The sequence below is a fragment of the Lathyrus oleraceus genome, chromosome 7 (genome assembly GCF_024323335.1).
Source record: "Lathyrus oleraceus cultivar Zhongwan6 chromosome 7, CAAS_Psat_ZW6_1.0, whole genome shotgun sequence".
NCBI lineage: Eukaryota > Viridiplantae > Streptophyta > Magnoliopsida > Fabales > Fabaceae > Lathyrus > Lathyrus oleraceus.
Genome location: NC_066585.1, coordinates 275,001,246 through 275,018,827, shown reverse-complemented (window position 1 = coordinate 275,018,827; position 17,582 = coordinate 275,001,246). Strand labels below are relative to the sequence as shown.

The 17,582-nt window shown below is 34.5% G+C and overlaps 2 protein-coding genes across 6 annotated transcripts; one reads left to right on the top strand and one right to left on the bottom strand.

Moving 5' to 3' along the window:
- The first annotated feature begins 87 nt into the window (after positions 1–87).
- Positions 88–1,191, top strand: LOC127101401 (uncharacterized). Its single transcript, XM_051038809.1, has one exon. It carries the CDS (start codon positions 621–623, stop codon positions 1,008–1,010), a length of 390 nt encoding a protein of 129 aa, XP_050894766.1. The 5' UTR covers positions 88–620; the 3' UTR covers positions 1,011–1,191.
- A 953-nt stretch (positions 1,192–2,144) lies between these two features.
- Positions 2,145–5,193, bottom strand: LOC127101399 (transcription factor bHLH121). Of its 5 annotated transcripts, none has more exons than XM_051038804.1 (6): positions 4,961–5,178; positions 4,104–4,160; positions 3,864–3,979; positions 3,353–3,480; positions 2,797–3,264; positions 2,145–2,701 (listed from the first exon to the last, which is right to left on the bottom strand). In XM_051038804.1, exons 3-6 carry the CDS (start codon positions 3,961–3,963, stop codon positions 2,546–2,548), a joined length of 852 nt encoding a protein of 283 aa, XP_050894761.1. In that variant the 5' UTR covers positions 3,964–3,979; positions 4,104–4,160; positions 4,961–5,178; the 3' UTR covers positions 2,145–2,545. The 5 variants fall into 5 exon arrangements, with proteins under 5 accessions (XP_050894761.1, XP_050894765.1, XP_050894764.1 ...); XM_051038808.1 differs by having other exon boundaries at positions 3,864–4,002; positions 4,101–4,160; positions 4,961–5,177; XM_051038807.1 differs by having other exon boundaries at positions 4,101–4,160; positions 4,961–5,177.
- Positions 5,194–17,582: the final 12,389 nt, after the last annotated feature.

The window sequence follows — 17,582 nt, the reverse complement described above, 5'->3', positions numbered from 1 at the left end:
TAAAGTGGCTCATTTACCACACATCACCACAATATGATAGCTATGTGAACCAGTCTAAAATGATGTCGGCATTTAAGTGGACTATACATTACTTGCAAAAGTTAAATTCTTGCAGCAGTGGTAGGAAAGCACTTGGATGAGTCGGCTGAAAGAGACACCCATGTTGCGTTAGAAATGTAAATAGTGTTCTTGTGTTGGAGGTTATCACTTTTTCTTTTTTAAAACCTACTGTAGTAGGTACAATACAAATCTTCTGAGTAGGAAATGGGCCAAAGTGACATCAAAGAAAATCAAACTTTTGATATGCTTTTATTAACACTACTAATCTGTAATGTACATGTAATTATTGACAGTAACAAACATGTTTATACAACTAGTACTGTTTATATGGAAAATCGTGTATCATTAAAGGTCATAATCAATAGTTAATTATAGCTTGAAAAGATAAACAACATTATCTTGCTATATTATGTTATGTCCTTCTACAACACCATTCACTACTTTTAAGGAAGGAAATCCTGAAACCTCTTTTTGAATTTTCTACCTGCCAACACAACACTATCTCTAATTCTTTGACTTACTATATATCAGTGGTTTCTTAAAGAAAACCATAAAACTCAATGGCTTATGAAGGAAACAGAGGTTCCTCTGTTTTGGATGGATTCACTCTGAATCCCCTGCCATATCCTGTTCTGTTAATCTTAGCAGTGATCTTCATCTTCCTTGGTAGTTCATGGTACTTTTCCTATGAAGAAGCTGTTGAAAATGCTCAAGAACAATTGGGTTGGGTGTTATTTGCCACACCAGTGGTTCTCATACTTATAGTTCGTTTGTTATCATCCATGGATGATTCAGAATGGTTTCCTGGTTCTTCCATATGGGGAAGGCGCAGGACAACCTACCAAACCCCCTCAGAAGGAAGCTCTCCATGGGGTGTGGCTGCTTTGATTGTTGTTTTGTTGCTATTGGTGCAGTTTCAATCTTCTTTTCTTGAGGGTTGGTTTTATTGATTTGTAATCCTTGTTTTACTTTACTTGTTTTTGTAATTTCTGTAGGTTGGTTTGGTTTTAGCCTCTATGTTTTTGGTTTCTATAAACTATTATTAACTATGAAGTTTGAATATGTGATACATATCCCATAGTCTTGTTTGTAACTATTTAGATGTTATGAAATCATGGAGTTTCTCTGAAAGGTTTGGTTATTCTCACAAGTCTTATTATTATTCTTATAAGCTCAAAAATTTAAATAACATTTTTACATGACATATTCAGCACAAATCATTAAAAAAAAAGGTACTATAATGTAATTTTTAGTAAACTTTCAGACAGTGACATACAGAAAAATGAGTAAGGATTGTTACATATCTAAATAAATTTGTAATGGGAGAGCCACAACAAGCTAATAACAATGCCAAATATCACAAACAGATGAAGAGTTGGCGAAGGAGAAGAAACAGGTGCCATGTTGTGCTCTGTGTATCCGTGTTTCCATTCTGCATTCCTCTTCTTGGAGAACAACCACCCCATGTGAATCTTTCTTTATCTCACTCAGAAAAACAGACTATGTCATGAACAACACATTAGGACTTTGTTGTTCTCTAAGGTTTATATAAGAGGTTATGAACTTCTTTTACTTCTGATATAAGGTTGGTTTTGGGTTTTGGCATATATTCTTTGAGTGTAACTTAAGACCTATTAACATATTTTGGTCTGTGCTAGAACTTGTAAGTGTCTGGTACTAGTGTTTCTTTTACCTTTTCTGGAAGAGTACAAAAGAATTTTCTTGATTGAGAAGAATGAGAACAGATAATTATCATAGGCCTTATTAAACACAATTCAATTTCGAGAAAGAAAAAAAAAACTGCCAAAATCTTCTTGAATCTAAATGTCTATCATTTGTGTCACACCATGTTGGTGCCAAAACCACATTTTCAATTCAACCAGGGGAATCATTCAAATTCAATAAACTTGAAAACAATTCTTAAATTTAATATTGGTATTAATAATGTCTGGAATTTTATTTTAAAAAAATTCAATTGTCTAGATAGCATTGTCCATTGTCTAGACCTGGTGTATTTGGATTTCTGTTACAATTTTTCTTTTATGTTTGACACAAAGGAACTCTATAAATGTTTCGTCCAAACGTACGTTAAACATCTTCAACTATAATTCAAACATACATTAGATAAAATAGGCATGGTCTTTTTAGTAGAGTTTGTGAATAAGAGATTTACAAGCCTACACATTAGTCACACTGGTCTCAAATTGGACATTTTCCATCTGCAATTTCAATTTTTCACAAGTAGGAATATAAACAATTGAACCTGTGAAGCTTTTCCATCACAAGGAAAAGTAGTTTATGATTAAATTACACAGTACTCAAAACATAAATTCCTAGTCAGGAAGAGAGAACAGAAGCAGCTTTCTTTTCGGACAAGAGTAAATCCGACATATACCTCTAGAATAGCTGCAGCAGAAGCAAAGTGAAAACCCTCATCATAGTAGTTCCAAAAAGCATAATCACTTGTCTAACATTATATCCTTTCTCATTCACTAGCCTTTCTGCTACCAACTACACTACTTGATGAGCTATCCTGAACACTGTGAGATGAAGAACACTTGCCTAAAGAACTAGCTTCTGTGTAACTGTTTTCCTTCCTCGAAGGAGACTTTCTAGATTTTTTCTGTGCGGATGATAAATCCTGCAAAATCCGAGAAAATACACGACTTTAATCCAATACCTATTTTACTATAGATGTAGGTTAAGAGATTTCCGGAACTTTTTTATAGCACAAACCTGATCTGCAGAAGACCCAGGAGTCTTCAACTCAAGGTCTGTGGCGACATCATTAGAATCTGCATTTCTTTCAGCTCTGCTCTCCCTTGATGATTTGTTTTTGGATTCTGGTTTTCCTGATATGTGGGACCGGCTACCTGGATGAAGAGGTGGGGATACGTACTGTGTGGATTGCTGTTCAACAATTGTGTTGGGGGCTAAAAACGGAACATATGTCGAACACGGGTTAGGGATGATTGTAGGATGTTGGTTAGCGTAGTAGGGGTACGGCTGCATTGGAATTGAACCGGGAGGTACAGGCATTGGAACTGGATACGGATATGACGGTGGAGCCATCATTACTGAAGGATCCATTGCAGGCCATGGATACATAGTCCTGAGTTGCAGCTGATACTGGTTATTCAAATTCTCAATATCTGATTTAAGAGAAGCCTTTTCTTCTCTGAGATCATTTTTCTCCTGAGACAACTGAAAATTGAAAGAAACAAAATAATTTCTTCAGTAACTTTAGGTCCCAAAAGCATCAAGGTGATTTATCAAACTGTGATAGTATTACCTCACGAGATTCTTCATTTAGCATAGTATATTCATCTTTTAGTTTACTAACTTGAGAAGTAAGGTCCTTCAGCAATTGAACTGTATCCCCTAGAATGGTTGCTTTATCATTTTTGGGTCTATCAGGGTCTGCATTTCAGAGTCAGCAAAGGCACATAGTGATTTAAGAGGAATTCTATTTTATTAGTTCTAAGCATCAAATTCCTAACACAAGGATGAATTCTAGAGAACCAACAACCAACAATAGTTTGGTAAAATTTATCAGCATCTATAAACTTAAGGAATCTTTGCCACATGTAAACGATGCCAACATTTGTATAACAATAAAATAACCAAGTGTCGGTTATAGTGCTTCATTAGTAAAACATTATCTAACCAATGGGAATCTGGAAGTGGTATATCATCAGAAAGCAAGAAATAATAATAGAACATATAAAGAACCAGTGATGTTTTTCATCAGTCTGCTTACTCTTTGCTACTCTCCTATGTAAAGAAAGCGAAGTTTCATTTACCTAAGATGTTACCCAGTTCTACAAACTGTTCATTGAGTCGATCCCTCCTTAACTTTTCTCGATCAGCTTTCTGCGTCTTTCTAGCAGGTGTACACTCCATCAGTTCAACTTCAGACCTTTGGCAGGAGACACATAAGTTCCGAAAAATGCAAAACAATCAAATCAAAGGTTAGATACTTAGACAACTTATTTCAGCCTTGGAGAACCAAAACTATCAAAATAAAGTAAGTAATTTACTACAACTCTTCAAGCAGTAATCTTTGTCGCCTCCAAAAACCACAGCTTGATAGTTTGTCCCTACACATTTTTTCAGATAAAGGTATTTAACTTCATAGAATAATCACCTAACTTCTCAGCAATCAAATTCATAGAACCAACCCTATTTTAAAACTACCAAAATGTTATTTTTCTCCATTAAGTTTAATCTTATGTGATGTTCCATTACTGCTTAAGTTGGAAATAAGACCATAGGAAAATTATACAACAACAACAACCAAAACTCATCCCACTAAGTGAGGTCGGCTATATGGACCAACTACTGCCATAATGTTCTATCCCGGACCATGCTTCTACTACATGTGATAGTCATCAAAATATTGTAGAAAAAAATAAACAATTGACAATGATAAACCCCCTTTAATTTTCCTTACTCATAAGTAAACTAATACAAATCTTAACCCCAAACACCAATTTCTCACACTGATTAGAATCAACTTCTCAATAAAGCACATTCATTCATGTAGTACTAGCAAACCTTCTAAATTTCTCACACTACACAATCAATTAACCCCAAACACCAATTTGAGATTAAACACATAAACAATGTTCATACACTTATAAGTGACAAGGAAACGAAGTGATTTAGGGGCTTCAACTGTCAAAGTGAGAAAAAGTTAAAATTTTTAAAACGAAGGAGTTAAGATCAAACTTAATTTAAAGGTAGTATAGAAAACGGAGCAAAAGTGCAAAACCCGTGTGAATTAAACGATAAAGATGGAAAATTGGAAGGAAAAAACGCATTAAGAGAAGAAATTATAGGGAAAATTGAGCTGAATGAAACTGCAATTAAGAAGAAAAGGGTTAGCGAAAGATTTCACCTTATCTATGGTCGATGCTTATCTTCAAAATTTCCCAATTCCCATTCTTGTTTTGAATTCAGATTCTAATTGTTTGAGCGTAAGAAGGTAAAAGTGAAACGAAAGTTGGAAGCGTGGTCGTTTTGGATGAGAGCAAACGACGGTTTGTGCTGCCGTACTGTTGTCTCTTTATTCCCAATATCAATAGAATAACGACCCAATGAATTTGAAGGTAATTGCTAGTATTCTTGTATACCATATGGATAAGCATGTCGTCTTATTTATTATTATATTATTATTATTATTATTATTATTATTATTATTATTATTATTATTATTATTATTATTATTATTATTATTATTATTATTATTATTATTATTATTATTATTATCAATTTAATAAATTATTGCTGAATTTATAAAATAATAATCAACATGTTTTAAATAACATCACTTAAAGAAAGAGTCGGAATAATTGAAATTTGAAATATTATGACACCGAAATAAGAAAGTGTGATTGTCATTTTATTTTGCACCGTTACCACTTAGTCAAAAATGTTTGGACATTTAATATATTGTGCATTGTACTTTATCATGGAGTGAATAACAAGTAAGTCGGTCATTTTATTGTCAGTCGTTTAGGTAACAAGGAGGAGAATCATAAACTTGTTCGTAAACATTTAATGAAAGAGTTACCTTCTTACAAGGAAGACTACACGAGGTTATATGAGAATAAAAAATGATACAACAATAGATTAGAAGCTCTGATTCCGGGTAGAACTGGTCTTCTAATATCGAGTGAAAAATAAATGTGTTTCCGTAAAATATACCATCTTGTAGTAAATGAGTATGACACATTTTTATTGAGTTGACAAGGCATGAGTTATTTTTCTAGTATGTACAATTTTAAATTTAAGAGATTGATTAAATATATTAGCAATATGCGAGGTGTATCTGAATATTACTATTCAGACAAACCCCTAACTCAACTAACAATCATGTTTATCCAACATATTTTACGCGCAAAACGTATCTAGATATTATTATAAAAAAACATGGACTTAGCTAATAATCATGTTTATCAACATTTTTAAACACATTGTGTATTCACATATTACTATCAGAACAAACCCCTGATCAACTATAAACCTCAACTATAAACCTCGTATAGTAAACATATTTTCTACCAGGTGAATCCATATATTAATATATGGATAAACCCATTATACAACTATAAATCTTCTATTTGAATAACAATACATGTTTTTAGTAACACCAATAAAGTCAAAAGTTAACATATATAAGTCACTTTGTTTAAACATATAAAACAAGATAACATATATAAAACCGATTTTCATACATAAGTTGACTCATAATCACATATTCTTATGAAATTCCTAAGACCAATGTCATAAATGACAACTAAATTTTTTTATAAAAATACAAAATGGTCTATAAGAGAGTATAACTGATGACTCTAATAGACACCCATGTTCCTCATTTGCCTCATATATTAAAGAGCACATTGTGTCTCTGCTAATTTTCCCTATATGAAGTCCTAAATACGAGTGACTTCATATACCTCTCCTCTAGCGATGACACCCCCGAGCATAGTGATGACGTGACAACATCTAGGTTAGACATCCAAAACATGATCCACCCTAGTATGTTCCTAATTTAAGATCTTTCGATGAACATGCCTTGGGGGATCTCCATCTAGCATTGACGTCATACACATGTGGAAAACTCAGTAATACCATTAAATGTAACTATATACCATACCACGTGGACTAATTGCTGGCACATTTTATACACCCTATGATATCGAAAGCTCATGATACTCATAAATATCCCATCAAAATCTATATGGTATATTATTTGAGGCACAACTAAAATGGGTTTCCTAGTGATACCATGCAAATACCCGAACTACCTAAATACTCGCTCATGTAGATGTGGGCACATAAGTCAAGACTTGTAAGCTATGAAATCACAAAGTAGCATTTGGTATCATTTATGTGCTTTGAGTATCATTTGTATGTTTTTATGTTTTTACAATTCGATTATTGATTGATATAAGTAGAATCACATATTTGTAATTTGAATGTTATTTCATCCGTGTGCTTGTACGCTTATATCATTTCTATTTGATTGTAATCACTTTGGCTAGTATTAATTTGTACCACCGAAAACCCTCTACATTTCATGAATTAAGTTCCTTCTATCCTTGTTAGTATTTCATTTTGGGGCCCATGAAATTACTCTTTTATCATTTTCACATGCGTAACTTGAATCACAAGTTAGAACATTTGGATTTGGATGTTTTGGTATTTGATTTGAATCATGTGTTATCTATGATTCGAATCACTCACCTTTGAAAATTGGAATTCACTTCTGGATCTAATGATTTGGATCACAAATTGAACATGATTCGAATCATAAGCTCATTTGATTCGAATCAAGTGCAAATCATGATTCGAACCATGAGCTTTAAAAAACACCCTTTTTGGGCCTATCCAGATTGATTAGAATCATAAATCCTTCTTGATTCAAATCACGAATCAAAAAATCCAAATTTCCATACTTATTTAAATAGTTGTTTCTTTTGGTGAAAGTAACAAGTGTGTGGGACCTATGGTGAAATCCATATAGACAAAAATATGATTTTGTCTTCTCTTCTTAGTGTGTTCATTCTTACACCATGTTTCTCTCTTCTTCTCTAAAATCAACTTCTTGATATTTAATCCATGTCAACTCATTATTTTTTTGTTGCATCTTATTCTTGTGAAAATTGGTTGTTGTCTTTATGTGAGTTACATATTGAGTTGATCAATCTTCTTGTGATTGATCAAGCTCTTAATATCAATAGAGAACCAGAACCCATTCATCTAGAAACTTAATTGAGCCTTGTGTGTTGTTCTTCATTCACCAAAACTGAATTACTTGACTAACACCTTATAATGTCAGTGGTTGGTTGAGATTATATGGCACTGTTTATCATCTACATCCTTAGTCTTTTTCCTTTGATTGTGAACCTTTCCTCTAAAGATTGAGTGTTAAGGGAGACTAGTGGCACATTAGGGTATCTAATATTTTTTGTGTGGAGCTGGTTGTTATGTAATAGATTCAGATATTGTTTCTCAAATGTAGTTTGATATTGATTTATTATCTATCAAGAAGAGAGTTTCCAATATACTCAAAGGAAGACTCTGGTGAGATCAAGTATCAACGGTCCGTAAGAAGGAGTTGGAAGTTGTCCTTCTTTGGTGGCATTGGAGAAAGATTGCTCGTAGACAAAGTTGAGAGTTGTCAAATATACACTCAGTTAAATATAATCACTCAAACAAGAAATAAGTGGGATTAGGGGATCGCCACACACGAATACTTGGAGTAGGTTATTGTGCATAGCAAGGTTATTGGATCATGATCTTGAGGGATTTATTTTTTGTTGACAGTTTAATGTCTGCATCAATAGAGGGATTTATCGCGTGATAGTTCTTTGTGATCAAAATGTTATAATCATTTTCATCAAAATAGTGGAAGACCGTAATTATGTTCCGATGGTATCATCTATTGAAGGATGCACGTAGGCAAAATGAGGATGAATTCTGAAGCACTATATATCTCTGTGTATCTTTATCTTTCCCGATCTCTTTTATTTTGCAAGCATTCATTCATATTTGTTGTTGCATCATTGTATGATTGCATTGATTGTATACCATATAGGTTTAAACATGCTTATAACGATTTAATGTATAATCTTAGGCTTGTGGTGTATCAATCTTATGGATTCATTATGAAGTCAATTATGCATTGTTAAGAACATCTAAGTAATGTGATTTTAAATCGCTTCGTCTAAAGCGGCTTTGGTTGTCTTGTAAGTGACTTGCACTAGAAATAATCAATCTCATGGTAACCTCATGCACCATTTCATGTGGGTTGATTCATTGAGATTCTTCCAATCTCTCATGTTTTTTTGTTTTGCTTTTGCGCTTCTTAAAATCAATGATTTCTTTTATGGGACCTAAAAAGTTTTTTAAATTGTCTTAAGGGAATAAAAGTCTATTCAACCCCTCCTTCTAGACCCTTTTGTAACCATATTCTCACCCAACATTTGGCACCAGAGCCTATTTTTTTTTATCAAAGTCTAACGACTCAAAAAGTTGAGGATATCGTTCCTTCGATCCTAGACGAGTTTTCCAAATTGTTTGGAAGCTCATGCAATTCAATGAATCCCAATGAAACTACACTAATTTACTTGTGTTTTATTATTTGTTTAAGTGCATTACACATATTAATTCAAAGTAAAATCTTACTAGAATATTCTTCAAGCATTAATTGTATTTGATATGTTATCTAAGTTTTGATTCATCCAAGATTAAACCAACAATTTCTCTGAGATATGTGCAATGTGTTTTGACATTATTTCTTAAAGTTTGTTCCATATTGATCCTAATTCAAATGATTATGAATTCACACGATAATATCCTGGAAATTATTATAAGAAAAGGATAAGAAAACAAAAGCATATTCTAGTGACCTAGTCTTCCAAGGTCATCGTAAAAAGAAGATGAAGGCAGTTTTGTGGCTATTGGCAATGATTCTCCAAAGTTTCAACCAACTACAAAATATTCAAGGAATATAATTGAAGTTCTAATCAATTGTAAAAAATATGAATTAGTGATTCGGGATTGACAAGTTATGTCAATCAGTAATAATCATAATGTTGCCATTTCAAAGTTCATATGAAGTCTTATGAAGGAGAGTTTGATAATGTACTTCAGATGTGCAATATGAGTTATATCCAATTCATATTTGATTGTTCATGTTTTTAAAATCTTGTGTTATTCTTATTATTGATTTCCAATTAATATCATATGCAACAGGTTAAGCTTAGATCATCTAAATTGGTATGATTGTTCCAACCCTCATTTATTTCTTGAGTATGCATATGAGTAATTATTCTATTTCCTAAATATGTTGTGTGATGTATACATGTTTATGTATGTGATTTGTTTGTGCATCCCATGCTTTAATTTCTTAATCATTAAACGCATCAGTTTAAATTTTATGTTTTCCGTTCATTGTATTCATCTGCATCTTTCATTCATTCATTTGTAGATAAATACAATGTGTGAGAGTAAAAGTACAAAGTCTCCTAGCCACTAGTTTGCCTCGTGCTTTCTTAAGCTACTCTAATTCATCTTGGAGATCTTTAACCATATGTTTACAGAAAATGATGAAATCAAATATGACCAGAGGAGTATTCTCAGGTGTTATCTCCTCAAATGTGTCTCTCAACCTCAAAGGTAAGGTATGCAACAAACTATTGGCAAGCTCGACTACCTGAATAACCTCCCATACTATTTTCCGGCTTCTAGAGGTGCATGGTGAATATTTTCTCGTGTCTTGTCATATCATGTTTTCCATTTGTTGGAATCTTCATCCCCATTAGTTCCTTATAGTATTTGTGGCTTCCCTTAAGCATTGATTGGAGGGCTTGAGACTTTTCACTTCCTTGAGGGCCTTGTTGAGGCTAGCATAAGGGTTTGAGGAAGTCCTCTCAATCTCTTCTTGGAGACGAGTCTCATGAGCTGCATGATCTTGGGATTCTTGGAGTAGCTAAGTGAGCTATTGGATTCGAGCTTCAAATCCCACCCTCATCTTCTTCTGTCATTCCAAAGTACTACCCCAAAGACTCTTCCACTCACTATTCGTTTGTTTAGAATCTCAGGGCTCCTGGTTTCTCTTACTAAGCTTAAGGATTGCCCCTACCAGGCATTCCCCAACTATTTTTTCATTTCTTACTTTCATTTGCACCAACTTCCTCGCTTTTGCCAAGCTATTTCTCCCTTTGGCCAAGATCAAATCTGAGCCCGTTTTTGTCATAGGTTACTTGGTTAAGCTTCAAATGTAACTCTTTATTCTCTTCCTAAATCTTGGAGATGGTAGCCATGAGTTCCTCTGCTTCCTCTATCAGAATGCGAGTAGGCCCAGACACTGGAGGTGGAATAGGAACCTCAATTCTAAAGGGTAACTTGATCAACTTCACCCTTTCCCTTACCCATTGGTGTAAGGCTCCATGGCAATGAAATTTTCATTTCCAAGCTCAACTTTCCTTTTTTATACTGATTCTTCCCCAAGCTTTCTTGATCTTCTTGAACATGGCTGGGTTCTTAACCCCAAGGTCATGCAAGATGAAAGCTTCTAACATCCTCTCCTTTGGCGGGTTCTCTATTGGGTACCCAAATTGTCTTAAAGATAAGACTGGGTTGGAGTTGATGCAACCTCAGGGTCTTAATGAGTGGTATGTTGGGAATTCCTCACATCCGAAGACGATCTCAATGCCATCATAATCTCATGAATACCATGATACATCATTTGCTCATAGGTATCCTATTCTTTGAGGCCAAATGGAACTATTTTACTGATCCATAAAAGGTCCCTTCTTTGGGAGGTAAGTCAATAACCACTTGTATAGCAAAAGAGCACAACAAAGAACTGTTCATCCTCTCTTTTCATGTCTTAGGATGAAGTAGTAGTACACACCAGCTAACAAAGTGGGAACTGAGTTCTTTGTGAGGAAAATGCATATGGCTATCATATTTATAAAATTGTCAATGTTTGGAAATAAGACGATCCCATAGATAAAGAGTGCTAACATAACATAACATGCTTCCCAACTTTGGGCGTCAACAAAGGTATGAGCTTTTTCCACTAGGAACTTGATTGATAAACCCTGAGTGTTTCTGTTGGTCTCTAGGTTGAGAGTGATATCTTACTTGTTCATATGGAGAGCAACAATTATGAATTCATGCTTAGGGAACTCTTCTATACCAAGGAAAGTAAGTTGGTTCTTCATGTTGATACCCACAAGATTTTCAAAAAAATTCTAATGTAGGAGCTATACGGAAATATTAAAAAGTAAAGAATTTCAATGGAGGATCATAAAACTGAGCTAGTGTCAGAAGTTCTAGTGAATCTACTTCTTGACTTAAGAGGCCTAGGAGATTCCCATGTTCTGCCTCAAAGTTGGTCTTATTAAGTGTATGTAGTCGAGAAACCAACTCTAGCAAACTGCCCAGCTTGGGAGATCTGAATCAGCATGAATATATGTTTCTTCTACCTGAGCCCATACTCTCGAATGCTTACAGTCTCTTAGATTCCCTGGAAACAAAAATTCAAATGCTAAGTGTTATGTTCATGAAAATGCAATGCATATGCATGGTTCAGGATCACATGTATATCAACTTCAGGTCAATCATAGTAAAAGATGGGAGAATGTACATGTACCTCTGATTAATGGGACCTCATAGGTAGGCTATATGGTTGTAGGTTCCTAGAGTCGTGGACGCTTATCGAGAATATCACCGCCTTGACGAAGACTCGTAAGAAAGTGATACCCTCAAGACGATCTCTTCTTAGTGAGATCTTCATATCAACCCCACGAGGCATACATCTTGCAGGTCGACATTACACAACCATCGACTCCAAGGTTCTAAAAAGGTTAATAGAGTCATCTATCCTATATGAAAATATTATCGCCTCGATGAAGACTCATCAGACAACAATACCTCCAAGATGGTCTACTCTAGGCGGGGTCTTCGTACCATCCCAAGGAGGTATACACCTCGCAGGCTGATACTACACAACCACTATCTTAATCCTAAGTTTTTCTCAAACTCGGGTGTAGAGCCTATCTCACACAGTGCCAATAATCAAAGACCCCGTCCATAGCATATGAACAAGCAGCAATAATGACACATAATAAAATAGATAGAGGAAAATAATTAAACAAATCCAACATATTAATCGCAAAGTTAACCAAATTAGGCTTGACTCTCTAGCTAAAGCGTATTCCCCAACAAAGTCTCCAGATGCCGCAACGTGAAAAATGACATGAAGTGCTCACATGCTCGAGATGATAAACATAGTCACCACTTATGTTTATTTATTCCAAAACAAAACGGAAAATATTGATAAAACCCTTAAAAGAAAGAAGAAAATGGTCGTTGTAACCAAATTCGGGTTCGGGAGTGGATTATACAAAGGAAATGTACTAACACACCTCACATCCATTGTACTCAATGAGAATTATTTAGTTAGATTTGCTATTCGAATGTTAGCGTATGCCATTTTTTTCTTTGAATGATTAAAAATTCAAAAGGAAAGGAAAATGGGTCGCAAAAAGGTTTTTATTAGGGTGCTTGACAAGATTGCGGGTTTTGCTCATACATATTCTCAGGTGCAATGAGGAATTCAAAGCTATGTAGTTCTTTGTAGAAAACTATGTGTTGGTTGGTTGATTTTATTGAACGAATGTTTAGATAACGTTCTAGCGGTTAAACTTTACTTGTATGCTCGCGATTGGAGCCTTAAGCATTTGGGCGAGAAAAAGTAAGTCTGATGTGTTGACGTTTATTTTTGAGTGGATGACGAATGGTCGAACTAGATAACTCGTATCCAAACAATTGGGGAAAAGAATAGTAGACACTAGACCGTTCCTTTTTCACCTAATTAATTTAAAAATGGTTAAATATGGTTTAGGTGTTTTTAATGGAATACGAATACTTAAATGGTCGAGCTATACACCTCGTATCCAAGTATTCAGGGAAAAGAGTACTAGACACTAGATTGCTCCTTTTTCATCCGATTTATTATGAAAATAAGATCACTTAAGTTTTGATTACGAAAGAGGTTTAAGATGAATTGCTTTAATATTTTTAGACGGATGACAAATGCTTGGATAGTCGAGCTAGACAACTCGTATCCAAGCAATTAGGAAAATAATAGTAGACACTAGACCATTCCTTTTTCACCCTCTTTGTGAAAATATATTCAAAATGATTAAGTATTTTTATTTTGATTTAAAAAATACACTCGATATAGATTGAGGTTTTATTTCCTTTAATTCAAAATCGATCAAAAGAAACTAATTTTGAAAATACCATTTGACGTTGGATCAATGGTTTTTAATATTGAAAATATTCATTTACCAATCATTTATTTAATTAATTTAAGCAATAAATAAAATGATAAAATAAAATAAATAAGTGATGAGAGGTACAAGAGAGGAATATGGGATTATGGAAATAGTAGAAAAAAAAATAGACAAGCATTGGCCAAATGACTTAAAATAAATCAAAAGGAAATAATAAAAAAATTGGTTGTATTGAAAATAGGAGGGGTGCAGATAGTATTATGGGATTATGAGGATAGTAAAATAAAAAAAACATGCGCCAAGGCCCTAACAACAATCCAAAACAAAAATAAAAAAAGAAGTTGCACAACAATAGAAGAGATAAGGGGTGTTAATAGTCACGAGGCTCAAGAAGGCCCATGCATTGCAAGCCCAAGAGAGAGGTCTGAGGGATTCAACTAGGTTAACTCAACCCCAGACTCATGATCTAACTGCATGCAGATCAAAAGTTCATAAATGAGCCAGGTGCATGGTATAGGTTGGAGAGGCACATATAAGTCCTGGTCAACCATGGCTAGGTCAAAAAACCCAACAATGATCAGGGCCTTCACGTGTGACCCTGGGAAATGAAGGATGACCAGGTAAAAAAAAGGACACATGAGAGAGGGCTTATCCTGAACTCTCATTCTCTCTCTTAATCCATACCTCTCCCCTCATCTCTCTCTCTCTCTCTCTCTCTCTCTCTCTCTCTCTCTCTCCACACAAATAAATTTTACACCAATATTCCACCACCAAAAGGATTAAACACGGTGGTCCTTGGGGAGGACACAATGAACACAGACAAACATCTATCATGTTCATCCCACCGTTCCCAGAAATCCACAAAAACACTCCAAATCCAAAAAACATCAACATTACCTAAAATCCCTTCCTAAACCCTAATTTGCAATCAATTTGACCAAAAAACCACTAAAAATTTAGATCAAGCCGTGTTCCAAATTCAAAACCTAGGTGCAAAAATCCAATAATTAACCATAAAATACTACAATTTATTACCAATAAACATGTAATGAAGTTAAATCAATAACATCGACGATGAAAGCGCAACCAAAATAAAGGAAAAGACCTCGACGAAGTATGATATTTCGGCGAATGGAGGGATATGTAACACCCTAAACCCCGAAACTTATATTTTAAGAATTACACGGCAATCAAATGTGTCACCAATGACAAAAACTTTAACAAAACAAACATTTAACAGTCAACGAAACAATACAACAAAATTACTAATGTCAATCAACACCTGTCATCGCACACTCACCTTTACCCAGGGTATCATTGCGGCAACATCGTTCCTATTTCGATTTAACTAAAACTGTCACAACAAGACATTTAGTCTCAAATTTCTACTTAAATATAATATTTTTAAAAAACACAGTTCTCATAAGCAACTCTCAACAACTCCAACACAAAACCAATTAAAGGTTTAAACTCAAATAAAACGTGATAATCGAATAACGTTCACGACCCCAATATTACAGAATCAGAGCAAGACTTCTAACATAAAAAACTAAACGAAGTAACTCCATGAGCTAACTTCCACTTACACCAGCAAACTCTACTCTTGAGTATCTGCAAGATGTCCATGGTGGACAACATCAAAGAAAAGGAGGTGAGAAACAACAAACTAATATACATAATGTAAAGAATGGAAAGGTCGAGAATATACAACAAACACATATTCATTACACATCCATCAACAACATGTTCTCACATCCAAATCATGACAACATTTACATATTCACATCCAATCAACAACATGTTCTCACACTCAAATCATGACAACATTTACATATTCACATCTAATCGACACCATCATGAAAACTCAACTACATATGCAATCATGTATGCAAATGTACTCCACGACTGACTCATTATGCATGAAGTACCATTCATGAACACTCATGCTCATCACGTTCTCGAACCCCACCATAGGACCAGAGCCGCTAAATTGTTACCATCACAATAGGTAACGCTTCACCAATTCCCACATAAAATTGACCACTCTCTCCCGATCCTCACCATAGGACCAGAGCACACCAAATTTTGTTACCATTACCATAGGTAACGCTTCACCGGTTCTTACTTGAAATCGGTTACTCGCTCCCGATCCCCATCATAGGACAAGAGCATGCCAAAGTTCATTACCATCACCATAAGTAACGCTTCACCAATTCCAAAATAGAATAGGCTACTCACTTCTGATATATACCACTGGACCATAACACACCAAAACATATCTGAATTCTGTACACCATGATGCATGACTCTCAACAACATGTATTTTCACCAAAAAGGTTCACTAAAAGCATTAACAAGCCCATATCACCATTTATGCACTCATCATTTATCATACACAACAATTAATCAATGTTATAACATCAATAAATAACAAAAAACTGCAGCAACTCACCCAAATTAATGTCATAGGCATTCATTCATGTTACTTCATCAAAACAACAACACATCATCCTAGAAACATAATGATTCACTAACCAATCATACAAGTCAGCACAAACACCCCTACAGTAGGTAAATTACTATGACTCAAACATTTGACCAAGCACTACCATGGCATAACTCTACATGTTTACTTTCTAACTCTTCAAATGGTGCATCATTTGGACCTACGGATCAAAAGATACGGCCAAAATCGTCGGACAATGCAACAAAAACAAAAGCATAATTTTTCACTATTTGGCCTATGACAATCGATTGTCATAGGGTGCAATCGATTGTCACCAAAACATATTTCTCTATTGACTTCACCCAAATCACTTTTCTAGGATATGAAATTGATTGTCATATGGTGCAATTGATTGCACTGTTATTTCTTTTCAAAATTCAACTGATACAATCAATTGTCATCTGGTGCAATCGATTGTCACTATAGTTTTTTTTCCAAAAATTCCAGTTTTCATCATACGATCTTCCCCCGTCTTACCCCTAAACCTTCATACATGTCTCTAACTAATTTTTCCCTAAATCCATTGATTAAAAAACGAATTTGACAGTGATTCATGTTAGCATAATCATTAACATAAACAACACTTATTTCACTATAATCCGTAGCAATCCCATCCATAATTTTAACATCAAATTCATCATCAATCATGAATAAAACTCAAGCTTTCACATTCTCATCAATGACATAACCTCATACATACATATTCATGATCATTCAAACATGAATTCAATCATAACAAGACATATAAACACAAGAGCAACCAATCAATTTTCAGAATTTCATCATATAACAATCATCAAAAGAAAACCTAGAACCTTAATGAGATTAAGGACTTCTCATCTCTACCCCATCATGCAATAGACCTAATTGGTATCACTTTCTCCCCCCTTACCTTAGATTTCCAACAATTAATGATGAGTCAAGCAATCTCTATGGTTCATTCTTCAAATTCCTAGTTTTTTTTATTTCTCTCCTTTTGCCTTTTTTCTCAAATTTCACGTACTGACAAAACTAGGCTAATTTCCTTTTACTCCCAATATATCCTTAGGGTTTTCTAACACTTCCTTACAACTACCTCATTAATCCTTAACTTTCTTAACTCACACAATTTCCCCAGCTCTCTAACTCCTTGCTCCCCTCTATTTCTCCAAATCTCACAAATGGCCAAATTCTATTATTTTACTATTTATTTAATT